Raw genomic sequence first — 16,562 nt, 5'->3', positions numbered from 1 at the left:
TTGTTGTCACCCTATTACAGTCATAGTCAACATAGCTACTAGAACTAACGCGTTAGCAAACCTGCTACAATCATGTAGTACAGTGTACAGTCAGCAGCAAGCAGTTTAACAGCTACAGCAGGGGCCCCCGGTGGCAATAAATTCATAAAACCAAAAGCTTACCTTAACTTGGAAGAGTTCCAGTGTTGGATAGCCATATCCCGCTAACTAACATAACATTCCTCTTTGTTTGAGTCGAGTGTTTGAGTAGGCTGAACTAGCTCGCTGCATTCGCTAGCTAAGTAAGTGAAATTGTGAAAATTACAACAAAATACAGCTAACTATCGCTTCTCCTTCATTTTTGAAGAATTTAATTTGTTAACTGTTCAACTATCTTTCAACTACTCACCACATTTTTTGCACTGTAGTGCTAGCTAGCTGTAGGCTGTAGTTTATGCTTTCAGTACTAGATTAATTCTCTGATCCTTTGATTGGGTGGACAACATGTCAATTCATGCTGCAAGAACTCTGATAGGTTGGAGGACGTCCTCCAGAAATTGTCATAGTTAGAGAATTAGAATCACGAGCCTCCTAGGTTTTGTATTTAAGTCAATGTACCCAGAGGAGGACAGAAACTAGCTGTCCTCCGGCTACACCATGGTGCTACCCTACAGAGTGCTGTTGAAGCTACTGTAGACCTTCATTGCAAACAGTGTGTTTGAATCAATTATTTTGTAGCTTAAATAAAACTATATATATATATCTCTAAAAAGGATAACTTTTTTTAATGTTTCACTATTTTCATTTTTATGACATTCACTGGAGAGGATGGTTCTCCCCTTCCTCCTCTGAGGAGCATCCAATGCTATATACCTATATACTATTGACAATAATTTACTGGAACTAATTTAATTTTATTCCTTGCATGCTTTGTAAACAACAGGTGTAGACTAACAGTGAAATGCTTACTTGCAGAGAGAAAGAAAATTGAGAAATTATTGAAAAGTAATAACACGTAATAATAAATACACAATGAGTAACGATAACTTTGCTATATACACGGGGTATCAGTACCGAGTCTATGTGCAAGGGTGCAAGGTAATTGAATTAGATATGTACATATAACTAGAAATAGAGTGACTAGGCAACAGGATCGATAATAAACAGTAGCAGCAAGAAACAGTGTATTCGGGAAGTATTCAGACCACTTGCCTTTTTCCACATTTAGTTACGTTACAGTGTTATTCTAAAATGGATTAAATAAAAACAAATCCTCATCAGGGAAAACTGTTCCTAGGCCGTCATTGAAAATAAGAATTTGTTCTTAACTGACTTGCCTAGTTAAATAAAGGTAAATAAAAATCTACACACAATACCCCATATTAACAAAGTGAAAACAGATTTGAGAACTTTTTGCAAATTTCTTAAAAATAAAAAACAGAACTTATTTACACAAGTATTCAGACCCTTTGCTATGAGACTCGAAATTGAGCTCAGGTGCATCCTGTTTCCATTAAACATCCTTGAGATGTTTCTACAACTTGATTGGAGTCCACCTGTGGTAAATTCAATTGATTGGACATGATTTGGAAAGGCACACAGCTGTCTATATAAGGTCCCACAGTTTACAGTGCATGTCAGTGCAAAAACCAAGCCATGAGGTCGAAGGAATTGTCCTTAGAGCTCCGAGACAGGATTGTGTTGAGGGACAGATCTGGGGAAGGGTACCAAAACATTTCTGCAGCATTGTAGGTCCCCAAGAACACAGTGGAAGATGGAAGAAGTTTGGAACCACCAAGACTCTTCCTAGATCTGGCCGCCCAGCCAAACTGAGCAATCAGGGGTGTAGGACCTTGGTCAGGGAGTGACCAAGAACCAGATGGGCTCTCTGACAGAGCTCCAGAGGTCCTCTGTGGAGATGGGCGAACCTTCCAGAAGGACAACCATCGCTGAGCACTGCACCAATCAGGCCTTTATGGTAGAGTGGCCAGACAGAAGCCACTCCTCAGTAAAAGGCACATGACAGCCCGCTTGGAGTTTGCCAAAAGGCACCTAAAGGAGACTCGGACCATGATAAATAAGATTCTCTGGTCAGACGAAACCAATATTGAACTCTTTGGCCTGAATACCAAGTGTCACGTCTCGAGGAAAATTGGCACCATCCCTACGGTGAAACAGGGTGGTGGCAGCATCATTCTATGGGCTGTTTTTCAGCGGCAGGGACTGGGAGACTAGTCAGGATCGAGAGCAAAGTACAGAGCGATCCAGAGTGCTCAGGACCTCAGACTGGGACAAATGTTCACCTTCCAACAGGACAACAACCCTAAGCACACAGCCAAGACAACACAGGAGTGGCTTCGGGACAAGTCTCTAAATGTCCTTGAGTGACCAGCCAGAGCCTGGACTTGAACTCGATCTGCAGAGAAGAATGGGAAAAACTCCCCAAATACAGGTGTGCCAAGCTTGTATTGTCATACCCAAGAAGAGTCAAGGCTATAATCGCTGCCAAAGGTCTTCAACAAAGTACTGAGTAAAGGGTCTGAATACTTATGTAAATGTGATATTTCCAAAAACTTCTAAGAACATGTTTTTGCTTTGTAATTATGGGGTATTGTGTGTAGATTGAGGGGGGGGAACTATTTAATCCTTTTTAGAATAAGGCTGTAACGTAACAATGTGGAAAAACTCAAGGGGTCCGAATACTTTCCAAATACACTATGTGATGAGTCAAAAGTTAGTATGGGTAAACTTTAATTATTTAGCAGACGTATGGCTTGGGGGTAGAAGCGGTTCAGGGTCCTGTTGGTTCCAGACTTAGTGCATCGGTACTGCTTGCTGTGTGGTGCCAGAGAGAACAGTCTATGACTTGGGTGGATGGAGTCCTTGACAGTTTTTAGGGCAAAATTCTAGAGGTCCTGGATGGCAGGGAGCTTGGCCCCAGTGATATACTGGGCCGTATGCAATACCCTCTGTAGTGCCTTGCGGTCAGAAGCCAAGCAGTTGCCATACCAATCGGTGAGGCAGCCAGTCAAGATGCTCTCAAATGGTGAAGCTGTAGAACTTTTTATGGATCTGAGGGGCCTTGCCAAATTTTTTCAGCCTCCTGAGGGAGAAGAAGCGTGCTCTCTTCACAACTGTGTTGGTTTGTGTGGACCATGATACGATAGATCTTTGGCGATGTTGACACCGAGGAACTTAAAGCTCCCGACCCGTGCTCGGACCTCCGTTTCCTGTAGTCCACGATCATCGYGATTGTCTGGCTGACATTGAGGGAGAGATTGTTGTYCTGGCACCACACTGCYWGGTCTCTGACCTCCCTAYAGGCTGTCTCRTYGTAGTCAGTGATCAGGCCTACCACCGTTGTGTCTTCAGCAAACTTGATGAKGGTGTTRGCGTCRTCGTACTGCATCACTCAACCTGCTGCTGTCTCCTCCAGTAGTCCACCATTCAAGGGGCTTGTAGACTTTCTGCCCTGCACTGTTGTGCCCTTTGTCTGACCCTGGCTCTTTCTGCTATCCTAGGTGCTGTGTATGGGCACCCAGTCAGTGTTCATAGACAATGCCAACGAGCAGCATCATATGATCCTACTCAAGCACTTCACCGAGAAGAACCACGCTGCTGTGGTGGATGTCAAGACCCGCAAGAGAAAGACAGGTGAGAGGACGGACTGTCACAGTTAATTTCATACATTTTGCTCATGGTGCACATAGTAGAGCTGTATTTTAAACCCTCACACATTTGTGTGTATGTTTTGATGTTTTTATACTACTGCAACCAAACTGCCCAGCAACGGGGCAATAAAGATTTTCTGAATCTGTATGCCACCCCTCTCCTGTCCTTACAGTGAAGGACTACCAGCTGATCCAGCCGCAGGACTCCAGTGCTACAGGCTCCCACAGCCCAGGGTCCCAGGTCCAGGGCGTAGGTCAGGGTCAGGGACCCCCCCAGGCCCAGCTAACCCGCTACCTCAGTAACTTCACCTCCATCATCAGCCACCTGCTGCAGAGCAGTCAGGACAGCAGCACCCCCGACGCTGTGGAGGCCTCCTGGGTYGTCTCACTGGCCCTCAAGGGCCTCTACAACACACTCAAGGTACCTCAGAAACAAAGCCACCTTTTTGGTTATCATCACTCAACTTCTACACWATGTGCCTTTCTCTCTCTCTTTTCAATATGACATTTTATGTTAATCACCTGTGCTGTGTTTTTCTTCTAGATTTTTTGTCTTTTTATTGAATGTCCATTTCCGTCTTCTAGTGGTTGACCTTGAAGACTTTGTCTAACATTTCCTGTTGTGTTCCTTCCCTGTAGAAGCACGGCGTTGCCGAGGCCCAGGAGGCCATCCAACAATCCGGTCTGACCCAGCTTCTGGTCAGGAAGTGCAGTAAGGGGACCGGCTTCAGTAAGCTGTGGCTGCTCCGAGACCTGGAGATCCTCTCCATAATGCTCTACTCCTCCAAGAGAGAGATCCACAGCATGGCCCAGGGCCAGGACGGGGAGAGGGAGGAGAAGGAGCAAGACAAGGAGCATGACTCGGACCACTCTAGTTGTTGTGCCGACGACCCCGACCCAAACCGGCCTGACCCACTGGAGGGGCTCGACGAAGAGACTAAGATTTGCTTCCAGGTCAGCAGGGATGCCCACATCCTCACTGTACTGTTTAAAAAAAATGTATTGTGCTACTTCTGACACTAATGTATCGAAGGGCAACAGCCCCTTGGATCTCCGGTCTCTAACCCAGGTTTCTAGTCTGTAGGCAAACTTGTGAACCACTGCTTTAATAGCACTAAACCACTTGGAAGAGAAAGTAACGATCTCTCTCTCTCTGAATTGTAACAATCTCTCTGAATTGTGTCTGTTTCAGATTACCCATGATGCCTTAAACGCGCCCCTGCACATCCTGCGGGCCATGTACGAGCTGCAGATGAAGAGAACGGACTCCTTCTTTCTGGAGGTGCAGAAGAGGTGAGAATTGGATCACATTCCTGTCATACATTCCTCCATACAAATCAAATCACAGTTGAATRAAAGTGCATCTAACAGTYACAACACACTTTACAGAAATAAAAAATATATATGCTTCATAAAGAATATGTTTTGAATACCATTGCACCAATGTCATTTTCATGCCTGACTTGTGTAGCTTTCATCCATCCCAGACAATGTTCTGCTATGACGTTGCATGGTGGTGGCTGACTTGGTTGACGTCCCGCAGGTTTGATGGCGACGTGATAAAGACGGACGAGACGATTAGGACGCTGGCTCAGAAGTGGCAGCCCACCAAGAGAMCTCGCTCTGAGGAGAGGAGCACCAAGGCTGTGGACACTGACATGATCGTCGTGCCCTGTGTGGTGAGCACTGCATTACATATGACGTAGTTTGAAGAATTGGTGTCGGTAAGATAATAGAACAGGTTGATAAATAACCCACTCCCCTTCCCCCTTCCTCTCCCAGTCCAAGCCCAGTCACTGTGAGAAGGCTACGGAGGAGACCACGGTGGTGACTCAAAAGCTGATCACCAACACGGAGACTGACCTCCAGCTGAGCTACGCCAAGCAGCGCCGCACCAAGTCCTCCGCCCTGCTGCACAAGGAGCTGGACGCACGCAGCAACCGCTCTGTCAGACAGTACCTAGTCAAGGTAGGTGGAGGTCCTGTCTGTCTGGTTCAGTTGGTACTGTACGAGCATGGCACTAGCTAGCAATGCCAGTGTTATGGATTCGATTCCTGCAAGGATCACRTATACTAAACGGGCTTGTTTCCCGGACACATATTAAGCCATTGAACATGCTTTTTTTAGGCCAGGACTTACTCTAGATGTATGCAGTCGCTGTACTGCAAGTGGATTTTGATAAAATGGTCTTCTGAATGATATGATGATATCATTATGTTCAGGTGAACCAGGCCATCGCCACCCTGTATGCCCGCCACGTGCTGGCGTCGTTGCTGGCTGACTGGCCCCMGGGGGCGCCACTGAGTGAGGAGGCTCTGGAGCTGAGTGGGGCATCGCACATGGCCTACATCCTGGACATGCTGATGCAGCTGGAGGAGAGACCACTCTGGGAGAGGGTAAGCGTGTGGTGGTGTGTSTGTGATGTGTCACACAGGGAGTTATTGGGCTTCCACTCTGGAAACGGGTGAGAGGGGGTGAACAAATTTGAGTGTGAGTGAGTGGTATGGAGGTGTGTGGGGTGTCTACATGTTCATGTGGGTTAACTCATTCCTCCGCTCACCAGATTCTACAGAAAGTGCTGGTTGGCTGCAGCCAGAGCATGCTGGGTAGTTTGTCTCTGACAGCGTGTCAGTTCATGGAGGAGCCTGGCATGGCCGTGCAAGTCAGGGAGTCCAAACACCCCTACGACAACAACACTAACTTTGAGGTGGGTACCACACAGATCTAATTCCCCACTGAGAACTCTTACCACATCTCACTTTCTACAGGCACACTAGAAAGTCTACAAGTTTCTCAATATAGGATATACAGTTGAAGTCGGAAGTTTACATACACTTAGGTTGGCGTCATTAAAACTCGTTTTTCAACCACCTCACAAATTTCTTGTTAAGAAACTATAACTTTGGCAAGTCGGTTAGGACATCTACTTTGCGCATGACACAAGTAATTTTTCCAACAATTGTTTACAGACAGATTATTTCACTTATAATTCACTGTATCACAATCCCAGTGGGTCAGAGGTTTACATACACTAAATGCCTTTAAACAGCTTAGAAAATTCCAGAAAATGATTTCATGACTTTAGAAGCTTTTGATAGGCTAATTGACATAATTTGAGTCAATTGGAGGTTTACCTGTGGATGTATTTCAAGGCCTACCTTCAAACTCAGTGCCTCTTTGCTTGACATCATGGGAAAATCAAAAGAAATTGRAGCAATTTCCAAACGCCTGAAGGTACCACGTTCATCTGTAAAAACAATAGTACGCAAGTATAAATACCATGAGACCACGCAGCCGTCATACCGCACAGGAAGGAGACGCGTTCTGTCTCCTAGAGAGGAAACGTACTTTGGTGCGAAAAGTGCAAATCAATCCCAGAACAACCAAAGGACCTTGGGAAGATGCTGGAGGAAACATGTACAAAAGTATTATATCACAGTAGAACGAGTCCTATATCGAATAACCTGAAAGGCCGCTCAGCAAGGAAGAAGCCACTGCCTCAAACCGCCATAAAAAAGCCAGACTACGGTTTGCACTGCACATGGGGACAAAGATCGTACTTTTTGTAGAAATGTCCTCTGGTCTGATGAAACAAAAATAGAACTGTTTGGGCATAATGACCATCGATATGTTTGGAGGAAAATGGGAGGGTTGCAAGCCGAAGAACACCATCCCAACCGTGAAGCACGGGGGTGGCAGCATCATGTTGTGGGGGGTGCTTTGCTGCAGGAGGGACTAGTGCACTTCACAAAATAGATGGCATCATGAGGCAGGAAAATTATGTGGATATATTGAAGCAACATCTCAAGACATCAGCAAGAAGTTAAACTCGGTCGCAAATGGGTCTTCCAAATGGACAATGACCCCAAGCATACTTCCAAAGTTGTGGCAAAATAGTTAAGGACAACAAAGTCAAGGTATTGGAGTGGCCATCACAAAGCCCTGACCTCAATCATATAGATAATTTATGGCAGAAGAATTGAAAAAGTGTGTGCGAGCAAGGAGGCCTACAAACCTGACTCAGTTACACCAGCTCTGTCCGGAGGAATGAGCCAAAATTCACCCAAATTATTGTGGGAAACTTGTGGAGGCTACCCAAAACATTTGACCCAAGTTAAACAATTTAAAGGCAATGCTACCAAATACTAATTGAGTGTATGTAAACTTCTGACACACTGGGAATGTGATGAAAGAAATAAAAGCTGAAAGAAATAATTCTCTCTACTCTTATTCTGACATTTCACATTCTTCAAATAAAGTGGTCATCCTAACTGACCTAAGACAGGGAATTTTTACTCAGATTAAATGTCAGGAATTGTGAAAAACTGAGTTTAAATGTATTTGGCTAAGGTGTATGTAAACTTCCGACTTCAACTGTATATCAGTATCAATGAGCATTTGCAAGAAAATGATACATAACTTCAAATATAAGCATGTGGAAGTGGTTTTCATTCTTTTGATATTAAGATAATTCCACGCCAGATATGTACTGTGGCCTTCCTGTGTGGCCTAATGGCGGAAGCTTGCGTTGGACTGGCTGTTCTGCAGCCGAGCAAGGATGTTGTAGAGCTTCTCTCTCTCGTTCTCACTTATTATCTCTTTCTCATTTTCTCTCTCGTTCTCGTTCGCTCTCTCTCGTTCGCTCTCTCTCGTTCTCGTTCTCTCTCGTTCTCTTGTTCTCTCTCTCTCTCTCTGTAGGACAAGGTGCACATCCCAGGGGCCATCTACCTATCTGTGAAGTTTGACTCCCGCTGTTACACTGAGGAGGGCTGTGATGAACTTATCATGGGCAGCAGCTCTGACTTTCTCCAGGACCTGCACAACTTCAGCGGCTCCCCACAGAAATGGACTGACTTCGAGATCCCTGGTGAGGGGACAGGGGCATGGAGAGAGGGACTGTCTGGGAGAGAGGGGGCTGGGACAGGGACAAAGGGCTGGGAGAGAGGGGACGGGGAGACTAGGAGAGGGAGAGGGGTCTGGGCGAGGGAGAGTGGACTAGGAGTAAGTATGCCACCCAATTAAGTGAATCGCTTCGGGGTTGGTATTAAAGGTGTTTCCACAATGTGGTTTCTATCTACATAGTTTCACCACCTGTCTGTGTGTGTGTAGGCTCATGACGTGTTGATTACTGATGTGTGTTGTGTGTTTTCTCCACAGGGGATACTCTGCACTACAGGTTCATCTCAGACATGAGCAACACAGAGTGGGGATACAAATTCACTGTCACCGGGGGACACAGGGGCCGCTTCCAGACAGGTCGGTCTACACACACGCATGTACGCGCACTTACATACACACACTGCAGCGGCGTTGGGAGATTGAGACTGATGAACGAAGTGGGCCGGGGCTRGCATCAGCAGAGGACCTGTCTCATGTGGTTAAGCTTTTATAATGGTCTTTAATGCAGCTGAGTCTTTAATGCAGTTGATTGAACACACACATACGTGCACACGAGAAGAAGAGCTACTGAGTGCTCTGTCTGATCATAGAGGGAAATAGAAACTATCCTTTCACGTCTAAATCTCTCTTTGTCTCTTCCTCAAACAGGTTTTGAGATCCTAAAACAAATGTTGGCTGACGACCAAGTGCTCAGCCACCTCCCATTGGCTGACATCTGGGAGTGGCAGGTGGGCGTGGCCTGCCGCCAGACCGGGAACCAAAGACTGAAGGCCATCCACCTGTTGCTCCGCCTCCTGCAGTGTCAATCACAGAGGTGAGACTCTGTCCAATGTCCCTGTCCATCGTATCCATCTTGAACGTATGCACACACACACACACACACACACACTGTATATCCACACAGTATACACACAAGTAAATACGCACACACACACACCTCATTCTGTCCCCTGCTCAAGGCTTTCATGACTTCAGGCACTACCTAGCCTAGTTTAGGATCAGGTACCTAAAGTAACAAGCTGGACTCACACTCCCAAACACACGACTCAACCGCACTCTTTGCCTACTAGAATCATAAAGCAAACTTGTCACAAATATTGGGGTACACTATTATACTTGAAACTTTGGTAAACCTACTGATTAGCAGCTGAAACCATTTAGGTAATAGTTTCCTAGGATGAGATTCTGGGGACCCTTTTTGTTACCAATTTCAAGGCTCAGTATGAAGATTACAAACACATCTATATCCTCCGCGTCTGTGTTTCCCCCTAGAGCTAGAGAAAACMGTTTTTGCTTAGAGTATTCCAGAGAAGCCTAATGTCCTGATAGTTGCCATGGAGATGAGGTCACATATCTATTGGAGGATTTGCATATTTTCCATGCCGCTGGCCCCGTCTGGCTGTAGTGACATCACCCTGACTAAATAGAATACACAATGTGTTATAATAATACAYGTGATTTAGTAGACGCTTTTATCCAGAGCGACTTACAGACATGCGTGCATACATTTTACGCATGGGTAATCCCAGGAACAGAACCCACTATCCTACAGATGTATCATGTCGTCTAATGGTGAGAACTAACGGAGCTTAACTTGACCCAACTTGCAGGTTCACATCTCACTGAAAAAACACTGAACAAGTAAACGTGTGTGTGTGTGAGTGTGTTTGAGTGTGTGCTAGTCTCTAACTCTTATATCTCTGTGTGTGTAGGGGCTGTGAGCTGACCCTGCTGAGGCCTCTATGGCAGCTGTTCATGACCATGGAGAGTGGTCTGAGTCAGGACCCCACCAGTATCACTGTACTGCTGCCCCTACACAGAGCACTCACTGAGCTCTTCTTCATCGCCGAAGCCAGGGCCATGGTGAGAAACACACACAGCATACACACACAGACACACTTGCTGCTATCCAATTAGAGGACATAACGTTCTATGGCGGGAGGGTAGTAAGTAAAAGGTTGTACAGGTTCATATGTAGCTTACTAATACTACATAAAAAGGATAAAAAGGAGCTTGTCCTTTTTATCAGGCATGTCAATGTGAAGAACCTGTTACCAGTMTATGGATAGTGCTGGCACTCTAGATGTGTTAATGCACTTCTCAATATGTGTGTGTGTGGTAATCTGTGTTGTCAGCTAGCCTGCCTGTTTCCACCTAGGAAGGTTAATATAGCACTGTCACATAGCCCTGACCCCTCAGTGTGTTGTTCAGCCCACCTGTTCACCTGCTGGGCCCAGTCCAGGCCCGAGGCAGAGAGCAGCAGGTCTGCCATCTGTCACACAACACARCCCCTGGCACCTGCTACCTGGCTGGCACACCACTATTTATTATCTCTCTAGCTTGATGGTGGAGAGAGAGGGATGGAGCCTGGGATGGGGAGAGAAAGAGAGGGGAGGGAGAGTGGATGAAGAGGGGGRGAGAGTGGGAGAGGGGGAAAGAGCGAGAGGAGAGATGGCGAGGATGAAGCGAGAGAGAGCTGCCCACCTGAAACCTTCAATAGGTGCGTGGGTGACCAGTCACTCTTTAAACTGCCTTGAATTCTGAATTAAGGAAAGGCGTGCATGTAGTTTTGCAGTCCAGCAGGAAATGATCCTTTCAGCTTGGTGTCCCTTAAATTGAGCCAGTCACGTCTACATTGTCTTCTGACAGGTTCATTTTTTCTTAAAAAGAGCGAGTTCAGACGGAGCCGTCACGTCTACTTATTTAAAGATAGATACCCATTCAACCTGACTGGCTATAAAGGCTCTCGACTAGACCAGTTCCCTCTCCTCTCCCCACTGAATGAATGAGGCTTAAGCTGCCAGTCCAACAGTGAAATTACTGAAATGAATGATCTGTTGACTTGTCTCAGAGATGGATCTCCGCCGCTGGCTGCTGGGGATATGAGAGGAAATKAGTATGTCTGGGTGTCTGTCTGTCTGGTTTGGGCTAATACCTATGGTGGATGTGTTGCTGTTGTTGTTGTTGTTGTTGATCTGTGTGTGTGTGGGCTTCAAACTAAGGTTGATGTGTTGTTTTCATGTGGGAGTGTTGTGTGGTTCTACCAGCAGGGGGCAGTAGGAGTTCTCACTAGCACTCACGCAGTCACACTGGGTACCATAGTGATGGCCTGAGATCGACAAGCMGTCCACACACACACACACACACTGATTCACCTAAGAGGACCGTGTGTATCTATCCATCGATGTATCCATCCATCCATCTTTCTATCTAACTATATACACTACATGACCAAAAGTATGTGCACACCTGCTCATCGAACATCGCAACCGAGAGCAGGCGATTTTTACGCGCTATGCGCTTAAGCAATCGGCGGGTCGTGAGCTTGTGTGGCCTACCATTTCGCGGCTGAGCCGTTGTTGCGCCTAAACGGTTCCACTTCATAATAACAGTACTTCCAGTTGACTGGGGCAGCTCTAGCAGGGCAGACAATTGACCAACTGACTTGTTGGATATACTGTGTGTATATATATATATATATATATATATATATATATATATATATATATATATATACAGTACCAGTCAAAAGTTTTAGAACGCCTACTCATTCAAGGGTTTTTATTTTGACTATTTTCTACATTGTAGAATAATAGTGAAGACATCAAAACTATGAAATAACACATATCGAATTATGTAGTAACAAAAAAAGTGTTAAACAAATCGAAATATATTTGAGATTTTTCAAAGTAGCCACCCTTTGCCTTGATGACAGCTTTGCACACTCTTGGCATTCTCTCAACCAGCTTCATGAGGAAGGCTTTTCCAACACTCTTGAAGGAGTTCCCATATATGCTGAGCACTTGTTGGCTGCTTTTCCTTCACTCTGCTGTCCAACTCATCCCAAACCATCTCAATTTGGTTGAGGTCAGGGGATTGTGGAGGCCAGGTCATCTGATGCAGCACTTCATCACTGTCCTTCTTGGTCAAATAACCCTTAGACAGCCTGGTGGTGTGTTTTGAGTCAATGTCCTGTTGAAAAACAAATAATATTCCCACAAAGTGCAAACCAGATGGGATGGCGTATCGCTGCAAAATGCTGTGGTAGCCATGCTGGTTAAGTGTGCCTTCAATTCTAAATTAATCACTGACAGTGTCACCAGCAAAGCACCATCACACCACCTCCTCCATGCTTCACGGTGGAACCACGCATGCAGAGGTCATCCGTTCACTTACTCTGCGTCTCACAAAGACACGGCGGTTGGAACCAAAAATCRAACATTTGGACTCATCAGACCAAAGGWCAGATTTCACCTGGTCTAATGTCCATTGCTTGGGTTTCTTGGCCCAAGCAAGTCTCTTCTTCTTATTGGTGTCCTTTAGTAGTGGTTTCTTTGCAGCAATTTGACCATGAAGGCCTGATTCACGCAGTCTCCTCTGAACAGTTGATGTTGAGATGTGTGTTACTTGAACTCTGTGAAGCATTTATTTGGGCTGCAATCTGAGGTGCATTTAACTTTAATGAACGTATCCTCTGCAGCAGAGGTAACTCTGGATCTGCCTTTCCTGTGGCGGTCCTCATGAAAGCCAGTTTCATCATTGCGCTTGATGGTTTTTGCGACTGCACTTGAAGAAACCTTCTTCAAAAAGTTCTTGAAATGTTCCGTATTGACTGACCTTCATGCCTTAAAGTAATGATGGACTGTCGTTTCTATTTGCTTATTTGAGCTGTTCTTTCAATAATATGGACTTGGGTCTTTTGCCAAATAGGGTTGTGTTCTGTATACCACCTCTAACTTCTCACAACACAACTGATTGGCTCAAACGCATAAAATAATAAAAAATCCACAAATTAACTTTTAACAGCCACACCAGTTCATTGAAATGCATTCCAGGTGACTGCCGCATAAAGCTGGTTGAGAGAATGCCAAGAGTGTGCAAAGCTGTCATCAAGGCAAAGGGTGGCGACTTTGAAGAATCTCAAATATAAAATATATTTTGATTTGTTTACCATCTTTTTGTTTACTACATGATYCCATGTGTGTTATTTCATAGTTTTGATGTCTTCACTATTATTCTACAATGTAGAAAATAGTAAAAATAATGAAAAACCCTTGAACGAGTAGGTGTTTCCAAACTTTTGACTGGTACTGTATATAATCCATCTCTCTCTGTATAATCAACCCACAGAAAAATACTTGTTTTTTTACAAACACTCTCACAAACACCTAAATGTGTTTGTTTGCTGCAAAGCCTATTTACTGCTGACTCACTCTCCATATCTGAACTGGTGGGTAGTGAAGTGTTGTGTTCTGCGAAAGAACAGAGGAGGAGGGGCATACCAGAGGTGTGCAGGGCCTTGTCATTCATATTGCACACTATTGTGTATCCCAAATTACCCCCACTAACCTTGCCACCGCCACTAAAAACATCAGAGGGGAAACACTGACCATAGCCTCAGCATGCACTAGTCTGTGTGTGTGTGTCTAAACATTAGACAAACCTTAGACTCTGTTCTACTATGACACACACACACATACACACACACACACATTTACACATTTACATTACATTTAAGTCATTTAGCAGACGCTCTTATCCAGAGCGACTTACAAATTGGTGCATTCACCTTATGATATCCAGTGGAACAACCACTTTACAATAGTGCATCTAACTCTTTTAAGGGGGTGGGGTTAGAAGGATTACTTTATCCTATCCTAGGTATTCCTTAAAGAGGTGGGGTTTCAGGTGTCTCCGGAAGGTGGTGATTGACTCCGCTGACCTGGCGTCGTGAGGGAGTTTGTTCCACCATTGGGGTGCCAGAGCAGCGAACAGTTTGACTGGGCTGAGCGGGAACTGTACTTACTCAGAGGTAGGGAGGCGAGCAGGCCAGAGGTGGATGAACGCAGTGCCCTTGTTTGGGTGTAGGGCCTGATCAGAGCCTGAAGGTACGAAAGGTGCCGTTCCCCTCACAGCTCCGTAGGCAAGCACCATGGTCTTGTAGCGGATGCGAGCTTCAACTGGAAGCCAGTGGAGAGAGCGGAGTAGCGGACTGTACACAAAGAGAGTTATCGACACACACACACCCTGACAATATATTATACAGATGTCTACGCTCAGACCAGACTACAGGAGTTGTGAAGGTGTAATAGATACGCCATCACCTTTGTCCTAAAAATAATTATGAGCATTGAATCTGCTTTGTCAGTGTGTTGACGAATGGGGCAGTTCCCAGTAAGGTGATGACATACAGCGTAGTTCACACTTCCATGTTGACACTGATGCAGCGAGCGYGGCGTGCTGTTGAACATGTTGACGCGTCAGGTTTCAGAGCCTTTACTTTACTTTATTAGGTTTTCAAAAAAAAAAACACGGAGGACCAAGTACATTATGTAAGCCTCCCAAATAGCACCCTACTCATAATTGAGGTTAATTTGACAGAAACAATAGACCTGAATCAACATTTCTGTTAATGTGCCAAATAAAGCCAGCTTGGCTAGTTGTCAACTGTAGCCTGTCTGGTCTATCTGGTGCAGGACTTTATCATCCAGAACCAGTAGACATACTGTATGAACTGCCAAGGCTCAGTGGTTAATATACAGTCACTTCTGCTGCTTCCCCAAACAGTGTCTTATAGTGTCTCGTGACAGAGCTGGCCAGCGTGCATGGGAGATTTGGGTCTGGGTTCCCAACTTCCGAAACGTTTGTTCTATGTGCATGAGAGCACCTTGGGAAGATGTTAATCTCTAAAACATAGGCAGCATCCCAAATAGCACCCTTTTTCCTGTATAGTGCACTACTTTTGCTTCTCAAAAGCAGTACACTATGTAGTGAATAGGGTGCTATTTGGTACGCACACAATGTACTTCAGACAGGAAGTGACTTGTATAAAGGCGTTTCTAACATCATCAAATGGATCCTTTAGTTATATTCGCCTATATCTCCTGAAGTATACATGTCAGGGATTGTCGTGCACTGTCAGCTGTACAAATAGTCCCAAGATGTTACCTTGGTATAAACAGCAGGCTGGGATAGGGAGAGTGAGGATATGTCCCAAAATACACCCTATTCCCTATATAGTGCACTACTTTTGACCAGAGCCTTATGGACCCTTGTCAAAAGTAGTGCACTAAATAGGGAATAGGGTCACATTTAGCAGCTTGCGAGACTGAGGGATGGAGGTATGAGGGTCTGGATTGTGTCTCCCTCTCCTACTAGCTACACCATAAAAGCTCCATTTGGCCAGTCACAGTCTTATCTATGTTCTGGAACTCTTCTCTCTCTCCACGGTTACATAATAACAGTAACACCAGACCTGCCTGGGTTCAAATAGAATTTGTTTTTTGTCTAATTCCAGAGTGTGGTTGAGCCTGTCTGGAGTGCCAGGTGGGTGAGGTTTGGAGTTGCACTTCTGGGGACTATTACATTCGTTCCATTGCGCCAGACATGCTCAATTAAGCGCAGCTGAAGTATCTGACAGAAAACTAATACTATTTGAACCCAGGTCTTCATGACAGAGTTATTCTTTCTCAGAATTGGCTTCTTCTGCTGGAAGCTCTATTTTATTTGTTAGTAATTTTGAAGGATTTTCCTACGCTAAATTCTACATACCACAGAAAGCTGTTCTCGGTACTCTTGAGGTAAGTGGTMAGAAACTCTCCCAGTGACAAGTGAGATTGTCTCTGGAATGTTTCACGAACTCTTTCCAGTGAATGTGTACTGTAGGTTGTATGGGCACTTTTGGCAGAAATCRATGATTTGAAAGCCATAGCATATTCACTGTTTGTACCTCAGTTTTCTTGCTCAATGTATGTTCTGTGCGTGGAAGTCACAGTGTAGCAAGCATGTAAGGACGGAGGAGCAAGGTCTTATTAAAAAGGACTACAAACCCTTGTCTTTGTTTTCCAGGAGGAAGGCATTCTCCAGGAGTACCTATTAGCCTTGACCACCAATGAACAGCTCCTAGCCCGCACAGCACTGGTAAGAACTCACAGTTAGACTTGCACCACTTTGTACTTGGTAATGTTGAAGACAGGGATTGACCACCAGAATCATGATGCTAGCCATGTAGAA

The 16,562-nt window shown here is 45.1% G+C and overlaps 1 protein-coding gene across 4 annotated transcripts in view; it reads left to right on the top strand.

Annotated features, from left to right (window-relative positions):
• The window catches only part of zzef1 (zinc finger, ZZ-type with EF hand domain 1), a 55,726-nt gene that overhangs the window by 27,420 nt on the left and 11,744 nt on the right, over positions 1–16,562 (top strand). For all 4 annotated transcript variants that reach the window (XM_024011500.2, XM_024011498.2, XM_024011499.2 and 1 more), the window contains exons 43-55: positions 3,501–3,633; positions 3,824–4,071; positions 4,290–4,604; positions 4,843–4,943; positions 5,194–5,329; positions 5,433–5,618; positions 5,873–6,046; positions 6,214–6,357; positions 8,349–8,517; positions 8,808–8,906; positions 9,198–9,363; positions 10,262–10,412; positions 16,398–16,469. In XM_024011500.2, coding sequence (XP_023867268.1) covers positions 3,501–3,633; positions 3,824–4,071; positions 4,290–4,604; positions 4,843–4,943; positions 5,194–5,329; positions 5,433–5,618; positions 5,873–6,046; positions 6,214–6,357; positions 8,349–8,517; positions 8,808–8,906; positions 9,198–9,363; positions 10,262–10,412; positions 16,398–16,469 — 2,094 coding nt within the window. The remainder of the gene's footprint in view (positions 1–3,500; positions 3,634–3,823; positions 4,072–4,289; positions 4,605–4,842; positions 4,944–5,193; positions 5,330–5,432; positions 5,619–5,872; positions 6,047–6,213; positions 6,358–8,348; positions 8,518–8,807; positions 8,907–9,197; positions 9,364–10,261; positions 10,413–16,397; positions 16,470–16,562) is intronic.

The sequence above is a fragment of the Salvelinus sp. IW2-2015 genome, linkage group LG20 (assembly GCF_002910315.2).
Source record: "Salvelinus sp. IW2-2015 linkage group LG20, ASM291031v2, whole genome shotgun sequence".
Taxonomy (NCBI): Eukaryota; Metazoa; Chordata; class Actinopteri; order Salmoniformes; family Salmonidae; genus Salvelinus; species Salvelinus sp. IW2-2015.
This window is presented reverse-complemented; position numbering and strand designations above follow the sequence as displayed.